At 39.9% G+C, this 14,250-nt stretch overlaps 1 protein-coding gene and 1 long non-coding RNA gene across 11 annotated transcripts in view; one reads left to right on the forward strand and one right to left on the reverse strand.

Annotated features, from left to right (window-relative positions):
- LAMA2 (laminin subunit alpha 2) overlaps positions 1-14,250 on the forward strand; it is a 453,343-nt gene that overhangs the window by 409,374 nt on the left and 29,719 nt on the right. For 5 of the 10 annotated variants that reach the window (XM_083731000.1, XM_083731004.1, XM_083731006.1 and 2 more), the window contains 6 exons: positions 1,108-1,267; positions 4,727-4,851; positions 5,771-5,933; positions 8,404-8,548; positions 9,967-10,108; positions 12,477-12,488. In XM_083731000.1, the coding sequence (XP_083587126.1) occupies positions 1,108-1,267; positions 4,727-4,851; positions 5,771-5,933; positions 8,404-8,548; positions 9,967-10,108; positions 12,477-12,488 (747 nt within the window). The remainder of the gene's footprint in view (positions 1-1,107; positions 1,268-4,726; positions 4,852-5,770; positions 5,934-8,403; positions 8,549-9,966; positions 10,109-12,476; positions 12,489-14,250) is intronic. The other 5 variants (XM_083731002.1, XM_083731005.1, XM_083731007.1 and 2 more) reach the window with 1 other exon arrangement.
- The window catches only part of LOC310841059, a 52,447-nt gene that overhangs the window by 662 nt on the left and 37,535 nt on the right, over positions 1-14,250 (reverse strand). Inside the window, exon 2 of the long non-coding RNA XR_014562310.1 lies at positions 2,499-2,611. This is a non-coding gene — a long non-coding RNA (uncharacterized lncRNA). The remainder of the gene's footprint in view (positions 1-2,498; positions 2,612-14,250) is intronic.

Raw genomic sequence — 14,250 nt, forward strand, 5'->3', positions numbered from 1 at the left:
ATTTTTATTATTCTTAGAAGTTATAGCAGACAGGAATTCCATTCACAGTACTAGTTAGATGTCTATACCAATTAACTAGCCACCTCTATGAAATATACTAATGCTTATTCATGATTCGTTAAGTATGTTATACGACATTGTAATTATATGTTTAGTAATACATTTCATTTTACAGTCTAATTATACAGTAGGCACCATTAGAATAGTTTAACGCTTTTGCCAGTAATTTGCATGACAGTGCAATTTATGTTATTTTCTAGATAATATTCACCAGGGAATGCCATGCATATCTTGTTCAGATTATCAGCATGTTGAGGCAAAATGAATTGGAATTTAAAGGCCTGGCACTTGCAGAGAAAGAAAAACTTTGATAAATATTTCTTCTCTATAAATGGAAGGATATAATTGATGCATGAAATAATCAATCTGTGGAATAAATTAATGCATTAAAGGATTGTTGTGTTTCATTTTCTTAAAAATCAATGGAAGGTTTTCAGTTTTTAAAAAAAGTTTTTAATTGAGAGCTTAATCTTTCATTTGTTCCATTTGAATAAACCTGAGATATATCTTTATTCTGGTTACTTCCCTTTAAAACAGCAGAGATTTGTTTGGGGTTTTACAGACACAATAGTTCACAATAAGTAGTGGACTTAATGTTTATTGCTAAGGAACCTTCCCTTCCATATGCATAAGATGGGGGGTGGCTTTCTGGAAGCAGCAGTGTGATTGTGTGAGGGTCTGGCATCACTAGTCCCCAAATACTGTTGTGGCCCTTTGGAATTTTTGTTTGTTTGTTTGTTTGTGAAGGCAGCACCATTCATGGCTTCACCCAATAATGAACTATTTCCAAGGACACCTTTAGTCAGGCAGCTGTGATGAGGCCTAATCAATAAAGAGTGGCCCACTGGCAGATCTCCTTCATGAGATCAACAGCTAGTCAGCTATGCTGTGACCCACAATGTCTCCTTATAGGCTAAAAGTTGTGTATAGAAATTCAAAAAATGTTCTATTGTATGTGTAAATTTCTTTACTGACTCAGGACTTTTAATGCACCTATGAATACATTGATCAATGGTTCCCATATCTCCTTTTTTTTCCCTCATGAAGGACTGGAAGAAATGGCACCGTTTCCGTACAGGCATTGGAAGGTCCTAAAGCCACCATTGTACCAAGCATTTTCAGTGCAATTTCTCCACCTGGTTACACAATTCTGGATGTGGATGCAAATGCCATGCTGTTTGTTGGAGGCCTAACTGGCAAAATAAAGGTAATGGGTTGTTACTTCACTAGTCCAATTTAATCATGTTACCATCCTTTGATTTACTTTCTTTTAGATTGAGCAAAGATGGCAATCTTAGTCAAATGAATAAAGCACCCTTCCATGTTCAGTAGCTCTTATCAGGCTGCAAAGAAGAGCTCGGAATCAGGCTATTTATATTTGAGGCATCAGGTGGTGCATTATTAACACTGTTCTTATTTATCATTACATCCAATGCTTGCCTACTCAGAAATGAGTCCTGCTGCATCTACTAGATCTTACTTCCATGTTGATATGCATGGGATTGCACCATGAGTTGTTGGTCTCTATCTGCAGTATGCTGCAATTGCCTGATCCAGTAAGCATTCTGGGTGTTTCAGATCATTTGCAGAAGGGTGGTTGTGGAAATAGGTGACAGTCTATATATTTTATCAATATAAAGGTGACGATATTGATGGGGCACGTTGCTCTATGTAATGCTTTCTAGCAATCCAGATCAATATCAAATCCTTTTCCGGCATTACTGAAGAACATTGGATATAGTTTTATAGAACACAAAAGGCCTGCAGTGTTTTAAAAGGGGTCACAATCACTATTCCATTAAATCTGGGACTAAAGTGCTTATAACTGAGTGAAGGATTTCAGTATTAGCTTTCAGATTCCTTTTATATTGGGGGATATGGCACGAAGAGGCAATGCAAGCACATTTTTCATTCATTATGGGTTCATATGGCATAAGGTCAGAGCTTGCACACACTCACGCACCTATATCCTGGCAGTCGGCTCTGAAGTGAAATCTAAGATTATAAGTGGGTGATGTTGGATGCTTTGCACAAGCACTCGGCTGGAATGACAAGTTTGGAAAGATGTTTGACAGGCTATGCAGGTATCTCCCAAGCAGCTCTGCATCCAGTCTGTCAGTCAGACTGAAAAACAATGACAATGTAGAGCGATCAAGATACTGTCAATCAGTCTGGGGAAAAAAATACTTTAAAGAATTACTTATTTCTGTGTCTGAACTACATTCTAGCAAAGTTAGAGTTATTTCTGTGCCTGATCTAGCAAAATGTATAATTTTTGTGTGCAACATTTTATTTTATTGTTTATTTTAATAAATAAATTTATAAACTGTCTCACAGAATAAAGCCATCGAAGCAAAAACAGTTATAAAATTGAACTTCCACAATTATGGGGTTCTACTTCAAGGAAAAACCTTCTTAAACAAAAATCTGCACTGTACCTTTAAGTTTCCTGATGCAAAAGGAGATGAGGCAGCCATGGCTTCTGTCTCTCATTGCCCCCCCTGTCCTGTCATCTGCTGTGTGGCACACCTGGAGTTAATGTTCATTACACCTAAAAGAAAAATAGTCCATGAGACAAATGGGCAGAAGAAGCTGCCCAACTCCCAAAAGATACAGTGCAGTTCTGGCAACCATAGTAAGATGGTACTTGCCATTTCCCCGTTTTAGAGTTTTAATTTTTTTTAATCTATTTTTCTTCCCTCTTTCGACTCGTCCCCCCCCCTTTCCAATGTGCTTTTTCAGTTTTACTCCAGTAGAATGCAGTGCCTACTCATCATGAAGTTCTCAAATGTGCCAATTAAAATATTCACAATGACCTTGGAACAGATCACCCATGTTGTTACACTTTCAAGTCATGCCTCACTTTGAAAGTCAAGTTGCTCTTCTCCATATGCTCACACATTAATATTTTTAATAATCATAATTGCTTCATGAAAAGTAGCAGGTGCTTGTGTGTCTTAGATTGCTAAATATCTGGAATTGAAACTAGCTCACATTGATGAAGTGAAATAGAAAAGAAGATTGGATACTTTAGAAAAGGACAAGTTCCTCTTGGAACACGTACTCTAAAAGCAGTCCATATGACCTTAGCCAAGTATTTTGGGGGGAATTAAATGTTAATATTTCTGGCTTGTGAATAATAATTATAATAATAGTAATAAATCACTCCCAACTTATTAATTTAACTTTGTCAAGAGTCTACTCTGACTGCTAAACAGTGAATCCTAGTTAAGTTCCCGGCTTCTCTTTCGGACATTCTAAGGCAGCATTCACCAGATGGTGTGATGGGACCACACCACTCACCTGACCGCTGGTCAATTGTGTTGCTGCTGCTTACCAGGAAGGAGAGGGAGAAGCAAAAGGTAGTGGTAAGATCGGCGCAATGCAGAGGCACTGCATTGGTCGGAATTCTAGGTTGGCTCTGCCAGAGTATTTGCACCTTGCTAACCATTCCACCCCCTCTCCCTATCTACCTCCTGGTAAGCAGCAACAGCAGAACCAGCCAGAAGTGAAATGGGAAGCACCAGCCAACCACATCATCTGCTACTGGCAGCATTATCTTTGCAGAAATCACCTAATGGATCTGCTCATATAGTATGGAAGAGCTTTGGGATTCTCTGAGCTTAGAAGTAGTAGAGAATCTCAGGCACAGAGACTGAGTGCTACCTCCCTGGCCCCTCTATCTGGCCCTTGGGATTCTCACCAGGCCACACCCCTCACAGCCCTGATCCATGCCCTTCTCATGTGTTTTGGCCTGGCAGGGATGTGTTCTTGAATGATGATAATGCCTTTGGATTGCCTGTATGGAGGATGGAGAGGTGTGTGCAGAAACCTCTATTTTTTTGTATGGATGGAATGTGGCCTACTGTACAATGTTAAGAATCAAATTTGTTCCACCCACTTTCCCCCCTGGCCCTGCACATCACTGGCATATGGCCCCTACAAGGTTGTCAGTGAGAGAATGTGGTCCTTGACTGAAAAGGTTCCCTACTCCTTGTCTAAATGGCTTTCCCCTTGGAGAAACTTTCACATGGCTTGAATCAAGCAGGTAACACATAGCTGCTTGTTTGAGTCGGACAACTATCAGTAGGAAGGAAAGGGTGTAATGAGCAGTTATTCTCCAGGATTCATCTCATGGAAACTTAATTTATAACAATGAAGTTTTTCACAACCACCAGATGTATAGCAAAATATCAGACTTTCATCAACTATTAAATGAGTTCAAAAGGAGACTGTTTGAGATTCCAACTTCAACTGTGAGCACACTTTATAATGACCGGGAAACCATGAAGCGATGAAGGAGGCCAGTCCACAGTTTACCAACAAGGAGAGCAGCCTCCATAGTGAGATCCGCTTTGAGGGAAGACTGCAGATCAGCCTGCTCTCGCCTCCTTTCATCACTGTTTAGCATCCTAGTATGTGATGCCACACAGCTGACCTCATTCAGCAAACTAGCTTCTTGTTTTTGCATTAGTGTACATTCCTGGACACAAAGGATTGGGTCCATTTCAACCACTTTTCCACATCAGTTGAAGACTAAAAAGTACTTGGGGACTTTCGAACAAGCAAATGCTATCTGCCTAATAAACCAGTGGCCATGTATTCACAATACCATTGCCCATTAATCAAGAGCTCAGAACTCAGTCTGGATGCTTTCTGTTTCCAGAAATCTGAAGCTGTACGAGTTACTACTTTCACCGGCTGTATGGGAGAGACTTATTTAGACAGCAAACCAATAGGACTATGGAATTTCAGAGACATTGAAGGAGAGTGTAAAGGGTGTGCTGTCAGGTAAGATTTTGCTGTATATTGTCAATGTTATTGCTATTGAGGTGCAGGTTACCTAAACAAAAAAAAATCATAATTCTGTTAAATACCAAGTTGCCTAAATAAATTCTCCCCTGTGTTTTCATGCTTCTCTTCAACAGTTTCAGTATAACAAATGCCAATTACTAGACAGAAATGAATAACCACATATGCTTCATAGATACAAATCTGTGCTTATCAACTATAAATGAGGCATGGATGTCGGAAGCTAAAGATATATCTTTTAAAAAGTTAAACCTATTAAGGTTCTCTAAATATCACCTCTAAATATATTACAGCTGGTTCATATGGCCATTTTCATATAGGAAATGACATTTTGAAGCCACCCTAATTTGATTTTTTGGCACCAAGCTCGTGAAAGTCTGCTCATGCATATCCAATCCATGTCTGATTGACTGGTCAACATGCTAAACAAGATAACTGTAGAGTTTGCATATAACACAGGACTAATTCCTTCCTCTTCTTTTCTTCTTCATAAAGTATTGATTTGAAAACACATAGTGGGGATTGGGAACCTCCGGCGTGTGGGCCAGATTTGACCCAGCACAGGTCCAATTTGGCCTGTGAGATTCTTTCCCCCAAGCAATGCCCACCTGCCCTACATATGTGATGTCTGCTGTGGAACAGGCTGAGACCCAGCTTGGTCAGCTGCGCAACTGAGTTCCACACAGGGAACTTAAATGTGCAGCTAATCTCTACAGAATGCCGGGGTGATTTCACTGCTCTTTACTTGCAGCAGCTGCACAAAACATTTCAGCTTTGAGAAGGTTTGTCTATGTGAAACAGTTGCCAGCCCCTGATAATGCTTTTTCATGGTTGCTTCTATGTAAAGCAGTTCTGGAAGTTCTGATTTAGATTTTGAAAATTTCCCTTTCCTCCTCAGCCCACAGGTGGCAGATGGTGAAGGAACTGTTCAGTTTGATGGAGAAGGTTATGCTTTGGTGAGCCGTCCAATAAGATGGAACCCAAATATCTCCATGGTCATGTTCAAGTTCAAGACATTTTCTTCCACTGCTCTTCTGATGTACCTTGCTACAATAGACTTGGTAAAGCTTGCCTAAATGTTTCTTGGCTTCTTTCATTAACATTATGAATTACACAGTTCCTTATAAAGAGATTAACATGCATGCTTTTACACTCGTGATGAATGTCACTTAAGTGAAGACACTGGGTTTAATGACTTCTGTGAGGCCATTTATAGTCAGTCTGTGTGATTTGCAAGAACATAACCGAGCAGCTTGTATAATGCTTTGCACGGAGCTCTGTGCAGATCATTACAATCATTATTCTTACAATTTATAATTTGTAAAAAAAAAAATAAGTTGTATGGCTATTTGGTTTTAACTGTTATCTGTTAGAGTTAGGCATAACATGGTATCAAAAACATTTCACCAGAATGCTTTTGCTTTTGTTAACAATTACTTTTGTATCTGGTTTTTTGTTAGCTTCCTTGGGTGTAAAGGAAAGGAAAGTGGGACATACATTTTTAAGTAGACATCCTTCTCCATGTGTGGGTACAATGTCTGCAAACTAAGAGATTTGCATAGGGCAGGATGGGGAAACCCGTGGTCCTCCAGATGTTGCTAGACTACAACTCCAGTCAACCCTGTCCATTGGACATGCTGGCAGTGGTTGATGGACGTTAGAGTTCAACAACATCTGGAGGGCCACAGGTTCCCAGGCTTGGTAGATCCTTATTCCTTACCTATAACCATGCACAGACATTACAAGAACATTACAGAGATTGGGAGGTCAGTGTACACTTCCAGTGCCTCAACTACTTCTCCTTCTCTGCACTGTGGAAGCTACTTGAGATCTCAATCTCAAGTAAATGGTATAAATGTTCTCATCTTCTGGGTGTATGTAGACATATCTAACATCAGAGTTAGAGAACCTGTGACCCTCCAGGTGTTGCTGGACTTCAGTTTACCATCAACCCTGTTCATTGCCTGTGCTGGCTGGACTAATGAGAACTGGAGTCCAACAATGTCTGGGGAGACATGGATTTCTCACCTCTGACTTAAACCCATGCCTGGGCTGCCTAATTAATATGTCTGTATAGAACAAATCATGCGTAGAAATGCATAGCCAGTGCACCTAAATTCTCACTTGAAATAATCAGCCCTTGCACAATATAATTTTTTGGGGTGGTAGGATTAGCTCAAAACCAGGCATTCCCCAAACTCAGCCCTCCAGCTGTTTTGGGACTACAACTCCCAACATCCCTAGCTAGCAGGACCAGTGGTCAGGGATGACGGGAATTGTAGTCCCAAAACAGCTGGAGGGCCGAGTTTGGGGATGCCTGCTCAAAACAAAGGCCCGTTCTAGTCAACTGGAACTTGCTGCTGGAACAAGACTACAAGCTGCACTCCGACAGAGTTTCACTTGACATTGCTGCTGTCAACAGAACTGTGAAACTCCTTCAGAATCACTGCCGATCAGACATTAGTACAGAGAGGGGTGGCTAGATATTAGATATATGAAGTCTACACAGACCTTCCAGTTCCCATAGAGAACTGTAACATGTTCTCAGGTGATAAAGGAAACATTCCCATAGGGATCTATCCATTAGGTGATAATCTAATTATAGGGATTTTAACTGCAAACTAACTTGTCATTGTCCTAGTTCTTCCCTTAGAAATGGAACCAGCTGTAATAAACAGATGGCAAGAAGTTCTGTATAGATTATACTGCATGTCTGAAATGTGTCAGTTATTGGCAAATATAATGAGAACTTTGACAGTTCTAAAGATATTTGTGAATGTCTGAAACGCCAATATGCACTGGCAAATGCAGTCAGTCACTTAAAGTGTGATTCACTAGCATTTACTTGTTATGGGGTTGTCAGAATATTGATATTTACCACAGTGGACATTACCAGCAACACATACGCAGAGGGTGGTAGTGTTTGCAAAAACAGGCAAGCAGCCCATGGAATGCTGTGGCAGTGATACAAAGAGACACCTAAGTTAACCAAGCATGTATGAAGGCACACTGGTCTTTTTCAGCTTTTTTCTTTCTTTCTGCCACAAAATCCTGTAAGAAGAATATTAATTTGGAGACTTGAGTCGGAGGTTATTTATTATTTTTCAGATCATTTTTTAATGTTATCAAGATCTGTGTTGCAGTGATGAATGCAAGCGACTCCACCTTGCCGTTCACAATAATTTACTGCCTGGTTGGAAATTAAAGAGCAACATATTTCCACTTTATTCATTTACCTTCTTAGGAACTGAGGCGGCAACAAATTAACTTCACCTATGATGCCTTCTTTGAACTAAACCTCTATTAAGAAATGGCAGAAAAACAATCTTAGATATTGTTGGGAAGGGGGGCCAATCACTATTTGAGATTACTTTAATCAGAAAATCAGCTGTCTTTCATATCTCACAGTGCAATCATCAGACTACATGTTTACTCAGAAGTAAGTCTCATTGAGGTCAGTGGGGCTTACTTTCAAAAAACTGGGCATAGGACTGCATCCTGAATAAAGTTTCTAATGCTTCTCATTAACAGAAAGATTTCATGAGCATAGAGCTCAGTGATGGGCGTATTAAAGTCAGTTATGATCTCGGTTCAGGAACAGCTTCTGTTGTTGGCAACCAGAACCACAATGACGGGAAATGGAAATCATTCACCTTGTCAAGAATTCTAAAACAAGGTGAGTTCCTGCAGTGATAACATCATAAACGTCCTAATTATCTTATCCAGCACAGCTAACTATCTAATCATGGAGAAGATGATGTACAAAATTGCTGGGTTTAGAAAGTTGTAAAAGAAAGTGATTTAGCAACTTCTTTTGCTTTAAATTACAGATGGCTCAGGTTAGCTGTGACTGATTGCAGTGTCAAACAGGTCTCTTATGATTTTCTTTTGAAAATGGTAGCTTAATTTTTCAGGCATAATTCTGCCTCACAGCTACCTAAATTACACTCTAAAATGCATCTGAGTGAAAAATGTTTTTTTCATGCAGTGCCCTGATGTTGTTCAGAGTTCATAAAACAAACCTACACTATTTTTGTTAGAATGTAAATTGGGTTTTGTACTTCATGGTGCCTTTCATAACTTAAATCTATCAAATTGCTTTCAAAATGTGGAGAGTTAAAATACTGATGGCACAGTATATCTGTCTACGATACACAATGGGCCCTTTTTGCACATTGTCACAGCCCTTTGTACTGCAAGGAGAAAAAGACTCCCCATAAATGACAGGCAACTTTAATTTACATGACTGCTAACGTTGCTGCCGAATTCAACTTAAAATAAAAATGCAATGAGAATATTTCCAAAGGCAAAATATCTATAGGATGTCTAATCAAGCCTATAAGAATTTCATACATCTCTGTTTGAAATAAGAAAGCTGAGCTGAAACAATCTTTGGCTCCAGTTGATTCATGCTGTCTTGCTGAACCCTGAAATCCAGAAACTTCTCTGTGTATGTTCACCAAGGTAAACTTTTGCAGTTTTGTCCCTGCCAAAATAAATACTCTGCAGTCGTGGAAGGGTCACAACCTGTTTAAGCAAAGTGACTAGAATAAAATCCTGATCACATTGGTGGTATTACATATTTTATTGCTCTTTTGGTTTTGATGGATATTCCAGTTTGTACATTCTCAAAAATATTTTCCCAATCAGTCAACATGATAAAATAGGGATAATTAAGCTTGGGGCTATAGTTGAGGGTACAGGGGGGAATCTCTCCCAATGAACTGTCTGTTTTAATAATTCTGAACTTTTTTGGGGGGTCTGACACATCCATTCCCCCGCCCTTTGCATTTTTAATTTCCATGCTTACTTTTTTGTTGTTCTTCTTCAACTGTGTTCTGCTTTTTTCACCCTTAGTTGTTTCTCTTTTATTCCTCCTAGCAAGCAGTTATGTGCCATTCAGCTAGAAAAGGCTATTCAAAAACCAATCACTGGTATAATCAGAATGTACCTGGTCATACTTTTCCCTCTCTTAATTGAAAAGAGGGTATGGACAAGTGTGTTTGCTCAAGAAAGGAAGAAGTAGTTATAAACATTTGAAAATTCTTCTGTAGCTCAAAGCCCTATTTAATTTTTCTTCTTATATTTTCTCAGCTAATGTATCAATTGTAGACATAGACTCCAACCAGGAAGAGATCATCACAACAATTGCTACAGGGAAGCACTTTGGCCTCAACTTGAAAGCCGACGAGCCCATCTATTTTGGTGGATTGCCAACACTGAGACGAAACCTAAGGTAATGGCACTTAGCACATAGTCAACTAAAGGAATTCAGGAACAGCAATTGTTCTCTAAACCTTTTCTTAAGGATTCATGAAAGGATTGCACACAAAAAGGATACTTATGCCACATACCCTATTCTGAAACAATACACGAACCAAAACACAGCCAACCATGGAAATTCACACTTACCTGAATTTTGCAGGGGGCTTCTCCAGCCAACTAATGCATACAAAAATGCTTATACCTAGGACAAAATGTGCATACAGGTGCATATATTACTTAAAATAACATACGAAAATGCATTATATGGGGACTGGTGGAGAAACAGCTGGTAGGAAAAAATTGTAGTGTGTCTGCTCCTGCCCATAACTTCTCTGCTCCAGGCCCTATCATTCCAGGCTCAATTTGCACAGATGAAGCAGTAGCCAAGTTTAAAGAAATGTGGTTGAGGCATGACATGTAGCTCCATCCCCACTGCCCTAGTATCTGTTTTCATTTTCTGTTTAATCGCATATGAACTCAAGACAGAATTTCTTGCTCAGCTTAAAATGTTCCTGTAAATTTTATTATGCATAAAGTATTTTCCATATGCTTTCCTGTCTTCATTAATGCTAAATGAGTTGATGAGGTGCTGGAGTGTAATCGGTGTTTTCTGTTTTGAAACAAACTCTGGAACCTTTATCAAAGTTTACAGAAACTTATCTCTGGTACAAAGTGCTGATACTGTGCAACACAGGTAAACCCATTCACCTATATCAGTTCAGTTTCCATGAAAGAATAACAATGATGAAGTCATTGCATAGGCAGAGAGATCTAGATAGGCTACTGGACTGCTACAGAGCCAAACAGCCACTATTGCACTGTTATTGTTGTTTTAAAATTTGCTTGTTAGCTGTTCAGGTCACAGGTCATTTTTAAGAAATCAGGAATTGAGCTGCAGCTCAACATAAATGACCTTATTTTGTGTGTCATGTAGAAACCCTAACATAAGAGCTGTGCCACATGAATTACAGCTGTGTCACCCAAGTATCCAGTGGCCATCCAGACACGTCTGGAAACTCACAAGTAGGACAAGGAAGTTCCATTTGGCTATTGTGGTTAATGTCCTTTGAGAGACCCGTTTTCCACAAATGCTTTTTTAAACGCTATCTAAGCTACCAGCCTCCACCACATAATGTGCAACTGAATTCCATAAGTTACTTGTGCATTGTGTGAAGAACTTTTATCAGCCCTGAACACTTTACCAATCAGTTTTGTTGGGTGGCCCTGAATTCTAGTATTATGAGAAGAAAATTTCCCTCAAGCCACTCTTTCTCCATCATTTTACATACCTGTGTTATGTCCCAGTTATTCCTCTTCTTTCCGAAACTCCCAAATGTTTCAGCTTTTCCTTATAGGAAAGGTGACCCAGCCCTTTGATCAAGGAGAATGATACAGTGGTACCTCTGGTTACGAGCTAAATTCGTTCCAGAGGTCCATTCTTAACCGGAAACCATTCTTAACCTGAGGTACCACTTTAGCTAATAGGGCCTCCCGCTGCTGGCGCGTCATTTCTGTTCTCATCCTGAGGTAAAGTTCTTAACCTGAGGTCCTACTTCCGGGTTAGCGGAGTCTGTAACCTGAAGTGTTTGTAACCTGAGGTGTTTTTAACCCAAGGTACCACTGTATTGAAGGAGGGTGCAACTTAAAGATGATGGAAGATTTTCCTTGGACCTCCCCAACTAGCTATCTCCTTCGATCCAGAAGGACCCAGCGATTGCTGGCAATGTTTGCTCTCTCCCAAAGGATCCTAGGGTGCAGTGGCCTCACACAAGTGATGGTCAAAACTGCCAGTTGATATTGCAGGCCTGAAAAGTGGGAGAGTCCATCAGCTACTGCTGGATTTGCAACAAGCCGATCTTAATGCCTTGCCCTCAGCGAGGGATCTTCTCTGTGCCCTATCCTCTTCCCTTCACCAGCAGGTCTAGGTGTCTTCCCCCTCTATAGAGAAGGTAGTCCAGGAATTAGGGGATGGGCTTAAGGTGGGTGGAAGCCCCCCCAGCCTAACATACTTGACTTTCTTGGTTAGAACGTCTGCTATTTACAGACATTGTGTGGGGCTGCAGAGAAAGGTGGTGGTCAGTTGGTTAATTTTTGAAACATTCTGAGGATTTCAGGGTCAAGTGCTTCCCAACATGCAAGTCTTACGGACGGGCAGTGGGTGGTTTGTTAAAAGCCATGGGTGTATATTTTAAAGAAAGTGGCCTGAATCTTAAGCAGACTGAACAGTCTGTATCATTATAAGAATTTGGTTTGTTATAAATGTTATAATTGCAAATAATAAACAAAATTGTATTTGTTTTTTTTCCCTCTCTCTCTTTCTCTGTTCATTTTTATCCTAGTATGAAATCCAGGTAAAAAAAAAAAACCGTCAAATTTCAAGCAATACTTGCATGCCTCGCGCTCTGCATGGGTTAAGCGCAGCTTGCAACAGGTGGCGAAGCAAAAAGCAATTTGTGTCTGTATCTGTTCCAGCTGTTGCTCTGGGGCTGTTCATTTGGCAATGGATCCTGCTGCAGCAAATCAAGCTGCTCCTCAGTGCTTAACACAGCCTTGCCGCATGCTGCGCACACACTTGCAGCAACACTTAGCCTAGCATCTTCACACAGCTGTTTATATCTTGCTGTGTTGGGTTTTCTTTTCTTTTTTTTTCCTTTTAAAAATTAATTATATCAGAAGTACAAGCTATATTTTTTTTAAAAAAATAAAAAGCAGTTAAGAGTTTCTGTTCAGCGCAGAGCAAATTAGCGATGGAACACATGCAGAAATCTGTGAGAATGGAGTGTCAATCACAAGATTGTTTATTTTCTCAGCAAACTGCAGGGAGGGACACTTGACTCCCCAGCCTCTCCGTGCAATGCAGGCTCTTTCTGGCATATATGTTTTCTGTATATGTTCAGGAACATAAGATTTGTCTTATTGGATCAAGTCTCTGTGGGCCAGCAATCTGCCAGCAAAATAATCTCTACCATAAGCAGAGTGCAAGGGTGATAGCCTTTGGCTTGCCCCAGAAAACTAATATTCATAGGTGTACTGCCATTGTACTTGGATACTCCCACATAGCTATCCTAACTAAAGCCTGAGCCCAAAGTCTTCCCAAAGGTGATGAAAGGGGGACAGAACTTCTGTAACTTTCTGAGGGGAGGCAACAGTCTCCAAGATTTTAGATGTGGGGTATTTTTATTTACATTTTACAAGGTGGTAAGGGCTTTCTTTCTTTTTCCTCTTCATCTCCCTCTTAAGAAGAAAGCCAACCCACACAAGCTCCCAAAGCAAGTGATGTTTTGGTGAGAAAATCTTGCCTTTTCTATACAAATATGGGCCAGACTACCTCATGGCAACAGTATTCTGTGACCATGTAATCTTGGCTTGGCTTACTTCTTAAAAGGACAAAAGAAAGCAAAATGAAAGTTGACCAGCTTGTATATATGCAAGTAAAAAAAAAAATATTAAAGAAAACACAACCAAAACTTTAACCATCCATTTCCTAAACATTTAGCACCATCTCCCACTACCACCAAAATTTGATTGGGACATATATTCATTTTGGGTTAGTCTCTCTTGATGAGCCTGGAAACCCTGCTTATCTTCCACTGAATTATAAAAAGCAAACCTCAGCCTCCATATTTTGCTCATTGTCTAGACAACTACAATCATTTCCTCAGGTGCATCTAATAAAGAGGGATCCCACAGATGGGTTCATGCAATGTTAAAATTTGAATTTAAGTTAAAGCATATCATAGCTCTTATACAGAAGTAAATTATATCCTTTTGGAGATATTTTTGGCAGCTCCGGAATTAAAGTCTGTGCACCTGAAGGTTGCCCAGTGAGGCAGAGTCTCACACTGCTGTTGTTATGTAAAACTGCATTCAAGTGGTGTTGGGAAAATTAGATGGTTCTTGAAGCTCAAAGGATTTGTGTGTGTGTGTGTGTGTGTGTGTGTGTGTGTGTGAGAGAGAGAGAGAGAGAGAGAGAGAGAGCATGTGAAAGAAGAAGATGCAGATAAATCTTTTCCATAACTTTCTCTTGAAACAAATATCTTGGTGAGGGTCATTTTTAGCTGGGAAATGTCAGGAGCGTTGAAAGGTTTAAGTACCCTTTCTCAGCACATCTGT

Source organism: Podarcis gaigeae, assembly GCF_964106915.1.
Source record: "Podarcis gaigeae genome assembly, chromosome: 3".
Lineage (NCBI taxonomy): Eukaryota > Metazoa > Chordata > Lepidosauria > Squamata > Lacertidae > Podarcis > Podarcis gaigeae.